The sequence below is a fragment of the Agelaius phoeniceus genome, chromosome 1 (assembly GCF_051311805.1).
Source record: "Agelaius phoeniceus isolate bAgePho1 chromosome 1, bAgePho1.hap1, whole genome shotgun sequence".
NCBI lineage: Eukaryota > Metazoa > Chordata > Aves > Passeriformes > Icteridae > Agelaius > Agelaius phoeniceus.
In genome coordinates, this window is record NC_135265.1 from 138,738,586 (window position 1) to 138,751,160 (window position 12,575).

At 38.4% G+C, this 12,575-nt stretch overlaps 1 protein-coding gene across 1 annotated transcript in view; it reads left to right on the plus strand.

Annotated features, from left to right (window-relative positions):
- EIF3H (eukaryotic translation initiation factor 3 subunit H) overlaps positions 1–7,249 on the plus strand; it is an 87,514-nt gene extending 80,265 nt beyond the window's left edge. Inside the window, exons 6-8 of the mRNA XM_054654564.2 lie at positions 1,456–1,576; positions 4,819–4,951; positions 6,985–7,249. Coding sequence (XP_054510539.1) covers positions 1,456–1,576; positions 4,819–4,951; positions 6,985–7,082 — 352 coding nt within the window. The 3' untranslated portion in view covers positions 7,083–7,249. The remainder of the gene's footprint in view (positions 1–1,455; positions 1,577–4,818; positions 4,952–6,984) is intronic.
- Positions 7,250–12,575: the final 5,326 nt, after the last annotated feature.

A 12,575-nucleotide genomic window follows, 5' to 3' on the forward strand; every position in this document is an offset into this window, starting at 1 on the left:
GTTTAAAAATAATTATTATAGTGGCGCCTTTCTTGCTGCTGTGGAGCTGAAATCCTCCACACCATCTGCCTCTGTACGCAAGTGCGATTTAACTCTGGCTTGTAAATAAATTGTGGTCTGAGGTTCCTGATGCAGACCTTTGTTCAGTGAGCAGCCCAGTGAGTGAAACAGCTGTCCTTGCACTCAGAGATAAGGGTGTCTCCAGCTCTCTTCTCTGCAGGTATTCCTAAGTGCATGATCACCTTCTGTCTCCAGCTATGAGTTCTATGGAGTCTGGAAATAATTTACACTTAGGGGTGTGCACAGTATTCCATGTGCGATTCTCTTTTGACTTTATGCCTGTGTCTTCCAGTTAGAGTTTTTCCAGTCCATAGGCTGTAGGATGATAGGAAAGCATTGTGAAAGAAGAGAGAATCTCAGATAACATTGTGAAACAGTGATTGAGGGGTGGGATTCTGACATTGAAGTGCACCAAACTCTAAATTGGAAAGAAACTCTCATGATTATTAGATTTCAGAGGAGGAGAAAGATGGAGTTTTGAGTTGTTGGTCATCAGCCAAGTAGGATAACAGAGCCAACAAAACAGCTTCTGATCAAAGAGATCAATAGTGAGTAGAAAGTGTCCTTCTTTTACTGCTCTACCCTGTAAACACAATTTAGGAGGATGTCTCCATGGGCACCAACCTAAAAACTTCCAAAACTTTGACTTGGAAGGTATACCTTAAGTTGAACATTTCTGCAAAATACTGAATGCATTGCTAAAAATGGTAACAATAAAAGTTGTTTAACAGACTGCATTTGTCTGGCCAAGGCAGTAGATCGCATAGCTGGACACGCCCAGCCTGCTGCTTCCATGTTGCCTATGGTATGGAATGTGGAGCTGGCTGGACAGGACACAGACTCCCTCTCAACAGCTAGGATCAAACCATGTCTGCTGAACTTCCAGGCATGGTTAATGAGATGGAGTTCTGAAGAATATTTAACTGTTCTTACTCAGAATAATATTTAACAGAGGGATAATTAAAAATTTGTGCAAAACCAAATTCAGGTAGTGAATTTTAAAAAGTAATTTGAAACCAAACACTTTGAGCACATCTCCTGGATTGTTGCTTGGGTTGCATGTCACCAAAACATCATACTTTTTCTTTTAGATGTATGCTCTGCATCTCTAATAACTGTAAATTCATGCAAGGCATTGTTTTTTCATTAGTGGGAGGTTCCTAGAAAGACCAAAACACTTAAACTTGGTATTTGCAGTGAGGCAAAGATGCTAGAGGAGGAGATACCATGTAAAGTATCATCAAATAAATATATGAACAAAGATAATCAGGAACTTAAAAATTTGCAAATGGTGTCATTAGTGTAGAAATACTGGTCAAGAGACAGAATGGATTTTTAATTTTTAATTTTTTTGGTAGTAAATTTAATCTTTCATGAATGCTTCTCCTTTTTCAGTAATCACCTTGGGAAGAGCCTGCAGCTGCTGATGGACAGAGTGGATGAGATGAGCCAAGACATTGTTAAATATAATACCTACCTGAGGAATGTAAGCAAGCAGCAGCAGCAGAAACATCAGGTTAGTAACATGGACAAACTTAAATGAGAGCATTTTTTTTCCCCACAAAATATAGTTTGTCTTGTGTTGTCCAAGACAGATAAATTGGGATCTAAGCAAGATCTTTCAAAAATACACTTGTTAAGCAGTGTGGTGGGTTGACCCTGGCTGGGTGCCAAATGCCCCAGAAAGCCAGTTTATCACTCCTCTCCTCAGCTGGGCATGGGAGAAAAAATGCAGAAGTCTTATGGGTTGATCTAAGGGCAGGGAGAAGTCACTCACCAATTACCATCTCAGGTAAAACAGGCTTGACTTAGGGTTATTAATTAAATTTGTTATCAATCAAATCTCAGAGTAGGGTGATAAGAAATTAACCTAAATCTTAAAACACCTTCCCTTTACTCATCCCTACTTTGTGGGTTCAACTTCAGTCCCAATGTTCTCTCCTTCTTCCCCTCAGTAGTGCAGGGGGCCAGGGAACAGGGGCTGTGGTCAGTTCATCATAAACCTCTGCTGCTCCTTCCTCCTCAGGGAGAGGTCCCCTCACATTCCTCCCCTGCTCCATGGGCTGCAAGGGCACAGCTGCTCCACCATGTTCTGCACCACAGGCTGCAGAGGAATCTCCTTCCTCACTGACCTTGGTGTCTGCAGGGCTGTGTCTCTCACATACTCTCATTCCTCTCTCTTGGCTGGCATTTTTTCCCCAGAGGTGCTGTCGCTGTCACTGTTGGGCTTGGCGTTGGCCAGTGCTTGGTCCATCTCAGAGCCAGCTGCTGTTGGCCATATTGGACATGGAGGCAGCTTCTGGCAGCTTTTCACAGAATCCACCTCTGTAGTCCCCCTGCTACCAAAATCTTGCCACACAAACCCAGTACAAGAAGATTTATAAAATGGGTTAGTCAGTGGGCAATTACCAAATGAATTCACTTCTACTGACATAGGGTATGAATTTAGCTTTCTTTGCTATTTTACATGTTTTTTAGTGATTTAGGATAAACCAAAATAATTTATAAATACACCATGGATACAGGCATAAGAGATTCAGTAAATGAAAGGGGTGAAACTACTAGTTTTGCTCCAAACCAAACTGTGTCTTAGTACAATCACATGTAGTCATGTATCTAGAAATAAAGAAGCATAGTCCAGTGGACTGTGAGGAAGTTGGACTGTTCTCTGATTGAAAAGGACATTTGAGTCATATTTAGTATCAATAAATAGTGATGCTGATTGGGTGATGCTGACTATCAATTCCTGGTGCCAAAGGGCCTCTTTAAAATCCAAAGCATTAGAGAATTAGAATTAAAATCCATTGATTAGAGATTGAGTATGAAGAGCAGCACTCTTCATATTCAATCTCTGACCCTGCTTGAGCAGAAGGGTTGGACAAGGGACCTCCAGAGGTCCCTTCCAACCTTAACTATTCTGGTATTTGAAGACAGTATTACTTTCTTTGCTCTTGCTGCACAGGTAAAGCAATGCTCTGTCTGACTGTAGGAGGATGGTGGTAAATTGGAAAAAAGCACCATGAGAATTATTTGAAAGCCTGGAGGGAAGATTTTGGTGAACAGAATTCACATAATATGAAAAGTTAACAAGTTACTTGCTTACTCAAGAGATACCTGCATGAAGGATAAATTTGAGCTCTTTTATCTAGCAGACAGAGATATGACAAGATTCAATATTGGCCAACTGAAAATGGGCCAGATCACTTTTAAGATAAAATGTTGCAGGTATTGCCACACACAGTAAGTGATTATTAAAAAGAGCACCTGTTGTTCATGTAAAAGACTTCATTCAGACTGTTTTAAAATCAAACTTGCTTTTTTTCACATAAGTAAAGTGTAGCTTGGACGGGGAATATTTTTGGGAAGGAGCACATGATCAGTGATCTGTCCTGGCTGTGGAATGCCCAAGGACATAGAAGCTTCATGCATGTTATCTTCAGAATTTTTTTTCCCTTACTGCCTAATTTGAATAGAATGATGGCATCTACTTCAAAGGTTTTTGTTAACAACAAGGGGATCTATTTATTTTGAAAAGCAGAGCAAAGAAGGTTCCATGGTGTCTCACTAATTTCTTTACTAACTATAGCTGCTTCAGTAGTGGCTCATTGCAGCATACTTAGTGGTCGTAACTTCATTTCTAGAATGGAGCAATTGTGATTAAGAGCAAGCCATTTCAATAAAGAATAATAGGCAGACTGCTGAGAAGTGAATGGGGTAATACAAAGAAAGAAGAAACTGCATGCAATTCACATACAAATATGGGCATTTCATATTTTATTTTTAACATTGTCCAAAAACATGTATTTGTCACTACTACTGGAAAAAAATTACTTCATTTGATTGTGCCACCAAGTAAGAACTGTTTTCAAACTCATTGGATCACAGATACATTTAAGTAAGCAAGAGAAAACACTCTGTACTCTTTGTCTCCTTAAAGACTTTTTTCTTGTGTTGGATGGAGGAATTTGAAGACAAACTTTATAACTAAATCCTCATACAGCATGAAATCTCACATAGTTCCTGAATTTATGAGCTTTGCAAGAACAAATGTTTATCTGATAGCTGCAGAAACGTTTCTCTCAATTTTTATTAAGTTTGAGTAATCTCTGTGGCAAAGAGAAGTATGGAAAACAAATTTTTTTATATATATATAGCAGAAAAAATTTTACAAGCTGCTATTCTAGCATATTAATGGAGAAATGAACCATTGTGCTTGGTTTCAGCCACCACTTTGTTCTCAGTTTGGAGTTAATATTTTTTGGCTTAAAATACCTTATTTAATCAAGTTCTCTTCCCCTTTCACGTTAATATTGTTTTGACCCTTAACTTACATAAAATGCAGAATTTTTGGTTTGTGCAACTGTCTGAGGTGGTGGCTTCTCATACCTCCATATTCCACCCTTGCTTTTCTCTGTCGTGTGAGGCAGTAGAGGCCTTTCTCAACCGTGCTCTATTCTTGCCATCAGATACAGTGTTTGTCTTTGAAAAATTTTAGAAGCTAAGCCCACTACCTCAGTACTGTATGATTCTCCATTATCTCCCTTATTTAAGGTGCCATTGTGTGGAATGGGGAATGCCTTGTTGCCAGTGAATTGAAATAAACTGTGAATTGCATTATATTGTTTGTAGTAACCTGAATTGCATTAAAAAAATGTAATTTTTAAAACATACTTACTGGTTTCTTGAAAGCATCTGAAAAGAAATCTTTTTGCAGCTTTGTAAGTCCTGCTGCATTTTGATTCTGTTGTTTTATTTCAGTATCAGCAGAGACGTCAGCAAGAAAATATACAGCGTCAAAGCCGAGGAGAGCCCCCTCTTCCTGAGGAGGACATCAATAAGCTTTTTAAACCACCACAACCACCTCCAAGAATGGAGTCACTCCTTATTGCAGGTAATGTTTAGCAGTGCTTTCAAATTGCCTTTGAACAAAAGAATGTCTGCTTGGAAAAAAGTACAGTTGTATCCTTTGAAAGCATTTTAAGTTTTCATTACCTTTGCCATCATGGTATGATATTTTAGCTAGGTAGCATTCCGCATCCTATCCTTGATATTGTAAATTTGACATTTTAAGGGAGAGATTGAGAAATGCTCCATGGGGCAGGCTTTTTCCTTGAATGGGTGTAACTGCCCCCTTCACTGACGCCCCAGCCCCTCCCTCAGCTCCAGAAGTTCAGGAGCTGTACAGACAAGACTCAGGAATAAGCTCTTTGGGCTGGAACTTCTCATTCAGAGCAGTTGATAGCAGCCCCAAGTTATTGATAATATTTTAGGTTTAAACTGATTGTTGCAGCAGCTGAGAAGGTTTTGTTTTTAATTTCAAATAGAGTGGAGATAATTTCTTTTTTTTGTATGGCCAGAGATTTAGAGAAACTAGCCCCATATTCTTGCACTGTCAGGAGAGAGAAAATATAAATTGGAATAAAGCATAGCTAGAGATACCACCCCCCAGTTTCTTCAGTTCACTGGTGGGCTGCAGGCATAGCCACTGTCAGTGCCTGTTCTGTGCCTCCTGAAAGGATAAAAACACCTGGGACCTCACAGTGCCACCAGAGAGCAGGCAACCTAGGTGCCCTGCTAAGTAAAATAAGTTTGGAAAATGTCATGAGAAAGCAAATTGTTTAACTGTAGCAGGCTTTTTGGATCAGATAGCTATCACCTTGTTTTCTACTGAGAGAAAATTCAAAATCCTGGTAATGTTCTGTGCACCAAAGAGTGCTTTGGCATTAAAAAAAAAAAAAAAAGCGGATTTGAATTACCTGAGTTTTGAAGTGACCAAGAGTTTATTATTTTAATATTGAATAGTTTCACACTGATAATAAGTGCTATGTTTAGAAGAAAGAATATTCTTGATTTATTACTCCTTACAGACTCTTTTAGAAAACCCTATTGTTTTTATAGTTTTTAGCAGTTACTGAATCCTAGCAGCATTAAAGTATTTAAATATTCAGCTCTAGCAGAGCTTATAAATGCAACTGAAGAGTGTATATGTGTAGATGTGTTTTTTATGAAAGTGAAAGCTTAGGATGAATCACCCCTTACGAGAGAAGCAATTGAAAACTATTATACTTAAAGGAAAAGACAGTTTTCAGCCAAAGCACTTTCTTTGTTTGTTCTTTTACCATAGTCAGGGGAAGAATTGAAAGCATCCACTTCAACTTAGATGAAGTAAAGTTTGTGGATAAAGAATAAAACTCAGGTCTTTGTCTCTGAGGCATTGAAACTTCTCAAATAGAGAGTTCTCTACTTCTCTTTAAATCGAGAGTTTATTGGCTTTCTAAACAGCCTAATTTTGATTAAACTGGCTTCAGGTTTTGCTATTCGTAGCTAACAAGGGAAATAACTTGTAGCTGTAAGAGTATAAAAATGCTTTGATGGGCACATTTGATTTGTAAAGCACTGACAAATCTTCATACCCTGATGATTTTTGAAATAAAGTGAAATATTAGGTAGAAAAAAAAGCTAGCAGAATGTCAGAGAGGAATGGCACAATTTTCAATGTGCTGCTGAAAAATATTTCTTGCAAATATTTTAATAGAGAAGGCATATACATAAGAACAGAACTGAAATTCAGTCTTGTAGAATTTTTAGAGCAGCTAAAATGAAGAATTAATGTGATTGAGCTTTCAGTTCAGCAGCAAGAATTGCTTATTGTTTTTATTGTCATATGTATTTCAGAAATTGTAGTGCTGGAAAAGTAAGGTTTTTTTCTGAGCATATCATTTTACCTGTTTTCCTAATTTAGTTACAAACATATTTGGGCATCCTGAAAATATAAAATTCCTAAGTGTGGAGTAGCTGAGCAGAGTTAGTGGCGTCCATATAAATCCTCAGTGATTCATACACATTTGTCTTTTGAAAAACTATTTTCTGGGGTGTCTTTCTGAATTTCAAAACTGACAAGGGTTTACTCTTTTCTTTTGACAGGTCAAATTAATACCTACTGCCAGAATATTAAGGAGTTCAATGCACAGAACCTGGGCAAGCTTTTCATGGCTCAGGCTCTCCAGGATTACAACAACTGAAGAAACTTTGCTGAAGCCCTGAACAAGAAGTGTAATTTACAGCTTTACACTGTTCATGATCATCTTGAAAATTTATTATATTGGGAGGAAAGTCTTGTAAAACAGAATCAACTTGGTTTATGGAGAATTCTCTTATAATAGAAAAATAAAGGCACATTTTAATGATATTTTAGTATTTTCTTACTTGTTGGCTGAATTGAACTGGAATTTTCTGTGGTCACTCAGGTTTTATAAATGCTTGGCAGTTATTCATGTTTAGTCATAGCAAATAATACAGGTTTTATTTAACTTGGAGTCAGAAATAAAAACAAATATTACAAATGTTCAGTATAACTGTCTTAGAGAAGAAATTTAAGATTTCCCAGTTTTGCTTGAGAAGTTACAACTGCAATGTGTTAGACACTTGGGGCAGTTGCTCTTTTTTCTTTTAATCTCTTTGGATGGTATGGTGCAATGGTCCTTCTGTATCACAAATGTTTCTTAGACTTCACATTCAGAACATACAAAACCAGTGAGACGTGGAGACAGGTCCCCCCCATATTTTGGTGTGTTCCCATTTCCTCTTGCTGCCATCAGCTGAGTTGAAATCAGAATCTGGAACCAAAAGCTGGAATGAAAACCAGTTAATGGTTGGACTTGGAGATCTTAAAGGTCTTTTTCAACCTAAGCAATTCTGTGCAATCCAGTGATGCTACTGAATTGTTCATGACAGAAAGTGCAGAAGTAGCTGGAGCAGCCAGTGCGGTGTAAAAGAGCAGCATCTGCTGGAGCTTTGTCATGTGGATGAGTCTTTATTCCTAAACTTGGTCTACTCATCTTTTTAAGAGGAAAGTTAAAGATTTAGTACATGGCAACTCACACATGTTGCTGTTGTGATTTCATCTTTTTTTCCTCTTGAGTTCTTGCATGTTATTGTGTCTTGAATACCAAGAGCGTAAAAAGCTGAAAAAGTGTGGTTTGGTCTTTTAAAATAATATTATTTAAATATGGACCTAGCATGGAATATCTCAGCCTCTAAGGTGAATATTTTGGAAAGTCATAAGTGTGTGAAACCTGGGGTTTAGACTAAGTACTTATTCTTTTCCAATCTAAACTGTAGTGATTGCAATATTTATGTAGATATGCATGCAAATTTTGGTCAGCCCTCACATATCTGTCAAATTGCCAGGCTGATATTTTACTTTGGAAACTTTAGTCACCTTTTTTTGTGTTAGCTTTTATACAGTGAAATCAAAGATCACTAAAGTATCCTGCTACAGTGCCACATGATTGAGTTTCATTTCCTATACAAAAAGTATTCAAACTGAGTTAATTTTTCTAGTTTTCTGTAGCACCAAAATAACCACCAGGGAACAGAAGTTGGAGCAGATAATTAGGCTAAGATGAGATATTTGAGTGAGAAAAAATGATCTCCTGGATAACTGGGAATAGAAGACTGACTCTGTATGTGTATGGAAGAAAGCAGCAGTAACATTATACATACTAGGAGGTCTGCAAAGTTAGCAAAACAAATACTTGGAACAGCTTAAAAACAACCTGTGTGTTTTGAATTAGTTCTTTAAGATTGAGGATGTAAATGGAGAAAGAAGGCAGTAATATTCTGCACTCAGTGGATTTTTTTTTTTAGCCAGATTGAAAATGTGCTAAATGTCAATTAAAGTCCATTAAGAAACAAGGAAGACTTCAGTAGAGATTTGTAGCTTCTAAAGGCATAGACCTGTGTCAGAGAGGGAAATGAGATAAAAAAGTAGGTGACATGTAAGTAAATTTTGGAGATAATTTAACTGTTCTGTTCTGAATTACACTTTGGTCTTCTGTCATGGTGGAAATAATTCAGAGGAAGCTTCTCTGGGAGGCAAGAGGTGGAGTCACTTGAAGGTGTTGATCAAGAAAAGAGAATAAACATCTGTGGAGATTGGAGATTAATAGGGGTGGGGCTGTGTCTTCATACTGGATTCAGTGTGGACTTTCCCCACTATCTATGTATTTCTATAGCTTTGCTTTTACTTGTTCTTTACCTAATGTAAGTGAGCTGGCAGCTCATTCACCACAAGGTATGTCCTTTCTGTTTCTGATTTTTGTAGCATTACCTGTTATTTCTGCTTTCTTGTCTGTGAAAGGCTTTTCTGTATACTTGTGAATATGCAGTGACGTAGTGTCTTTGAGAAATGCGTATAAAGAAGTTAGAGCTTCTTTTTGGTCAGCAAGCCATTGCAGAGGCAGGCATGGCCTCTGCCCCATGATTCCCTCTCTGTTACATGTCCACAGGTAACAGATTCACACAGGAGACCAAATGTGCACACAGGGGAAAACCTGCCCTGTGGTTACCAGTTACACACACACGGTCTGCATCAAGCTGTCATCTCCTGTCAGGCTCCTAACTGCAGGTTTGTGTTGGGATAACTGGCTTGTAATTGATTTTTTATTTCTGCAGAACTGTAATCCTTGCAAGAGAAAGTGTTACTATGGTATCCATCTCTAATTGGTGTGAATCCTACAGGCTCTTCAAGCTAGATGTGCAAGTGTTTCAAAAGTGACATCTGAAAGGAGAAAAAAGGGGACAATTATCTTAGTTTTGATGCTGGAGAAGAACAGCATTTCTTCTAGTTGTTTATTACTTAGGATCTTCACCAGTATAGCTGGTGAGATTTTGCTGTGAGATTTACTGCCTCTGTTCCACTGCTACTTATGAAATGTCTAACTCTACTGATAATTGGAGCAAACGTGGATGTGAAGTGCTGTCTCCCTTAACCACAGCTCTAGCTCAGGTCCCAGTGCCATGGCTGCCACTTACAGGTGCCCCTTTCCCAGCCCCTTTGTCCTGTGTAGACAGAAAGGCTTTGCTGGTGAAAGGTGGGGTGGATGCAGCTTGGTATTGCATAAAGGGGCAGAAATTCCATGCTCTGGTCATTTGAGGTAGTCACAGCAATGGATGGTGCATGCTCCTACTTGGCTCAAAGCAAAGTGGAACAGGTTAATCTCAGCATTTCTAACAGTCTGAAATGTGTCTGGTTGGACCAGCACCCCAGCTATGCTCAGGACAAGCCATAGGAAAAGGTGCTAAACTTTGGACCTTCTATCGGTTTAACTAAAAAAAATAAAAAAATTCTTTAGATACAGTTAACTGCCACAGCTGTTGTCAGAATCTAGTTCTTAACATTAGTATTTAAGGAAAATGAAACTAAATGGGAGAGCTTTTCTGTAATCTGAACATGCTTGATGTGGCCTTGCCTTGACATCATGATATGATGCACTGTTTCCATTCTCTGTTTGGTATTCTTTACAGCCATCTAGGCTGTAAAGCATTCTGCTGCTGACTGCCCACATAGAAGAAACATAGGGTACTCCCACTCTTCTACCCAGATTATCATGTCCTTTTTTCTTTTTAGCTCCACATGATATTCTTCCAAATACTTAAACATGTAGGAGGCATAATTTCTACTCCTGTGTGTCCTGTCGAAGTCTGGACATGTATGCAGAGCTGACCAGTGTGGGTATAAGGAGCTGCCATGTAAGAATGGGTAGTGTTTGTGCAGATGTAAACACGTGCACAGAGGGGCAGAGTAGAGAAGGTCTGAGTGAGGTTGCAGATGTCCTTCTTGGTGCTAGCAAGGATACTCAATGGGATTGGCATTGGCAACCAATAATGCTTGTAAAGAGCATTTGACATCTTTGTGTTTATGCTCTTTATACTTTGCAAATTTCTGTGTCCATGCATTCATCTTGTTAGCCTGTATTGCTCAGTTTTTTTGCCTTCTGACAAATCTCTGATGTGACAAATCATGGGTGACAATCTCAGGCATCTTTAAGAAGCAAGCACTATTTAATGGTTCTCACTTGGCAGCCAAAGGACTCTGAATGCTCTGTTGAGATGTCATTAGGAGCTGGTGGTGCAAATAATATCCCAGTCAAAATAAGTGCAGTGTGTGCAGCAAGAGAAGTTGAATTGCTGTCTGTAGAACTGCTTCTCATCCGGATTGACAGCCCTGGGGTGAAAGATACCTCCCTCATGATTTTCCATGCCTGTGCATTTCTCCCCTTGAATTTTATACTGCCATTTAATTTTCTTCAGATTTTGCCCACAGCTTGTTGATTTTTAAGCAAAACCAGCATGCTGCTCTAAAACCCATGCCTTCTGTCATTATATTTACTTTTCCATGAATTCTTCTGGAAAGCTTTGTCTGCAGTTGGAATGACACTTTATATTTTGTGATCTGAACATTCCATTTATGGTGGAGGTTTGAGTTGCTCAGGTGTCAGGTATGATCCCAAATTCAACCTTCTCATGCCCCTGCACTTCAGCTTGGCACTGCTCAGGAGATGGTGGTGCTGCTCTTCGGACTAGTCCAGAGGGATTTGTTCAGAAGCTTTTCATGTCAGCTTTACTACTGGAAGGAGGTTTATACAAAGTTGGGCTTGTGTTTTATTTTTGATCTTTTATTGACAGAACAGATTGCTGTTGACACAACTCATCATATGCTTAACAGTAGTGAACTGTGCAGAGCTGTGGAGGATGTCTGAAAACAACAGCTTTGCAAAAGGCTCCTTACTGAGAGAAAAGCAAAAGACCCCTTAATGTCTTATTCAATTAAAGCAAACATTTATATGTGAGGAAAAATGGCCAGATCCATTTTACAATGATATTAAAAGGCATTAGAGTGTCAGTAAAATAAACAAGGAAGAGTAGCAATGTATTCATCCATCAGAAACACAGCTGAAGCCTTCCAAACTTCATAAGATGAAAAGAATATGTGTAACAAGGATTGCCATTCTGGCTTGAATGATCAATTTATTCAGTCTCTCTCCATTACTGAGGGTGATGTTGCTTAAGTGTCATAGAATAAATCAATCTTTTTTTTCCCCCCCCTTCTGGATTTGACCAATACATATGTAGTTTTATATATGTCATGTTTTCATTACTCAGTGTGTGATTTCATCCCTTATCTCTCAGTAAAACTTATGGAGAGCCATATCCCTCAGGTTAGAAAGTTGAAATCTGGTTGAAAGTTTCAGGGGTCTCATAACACATGAAGTGTTTGCTTGCTTGTGTATCCTGATGTTTGAAAACAAAGCACTTAAATAAGGTTTTCGCTGTCACAGAACTGATTAAGTTGGTTTTTTTTGTTCCCAAATCTTTCACTTTACTTCTTTAGCATTAGCACATTTAATTATTAGCTCACAGATTACATCTAAGGCAGAAAAACGTATTATATAACTGGAACTCCCCAGTTGCAATAGACTTGCCTTTTTCAAGATGTGGTAAAAAATGTGCTTGAAAGGGAAGTCTGGACTAATAATGACCAATTTACTGACTAATAATGACCAATTTATTTATTTTAGAAGTAAGTAGGTCAAGGCTAATCTGTCTTGCAAGAATTTTAACACATGAGCAGTTTCTGTTTTCGACCAAATGTGTGATTTCCACACAGATAGTTTTTTTTTTTTCATTGGGGAAAAAAAACCCAACAAAAAAGGCATGATCATATTAATTGC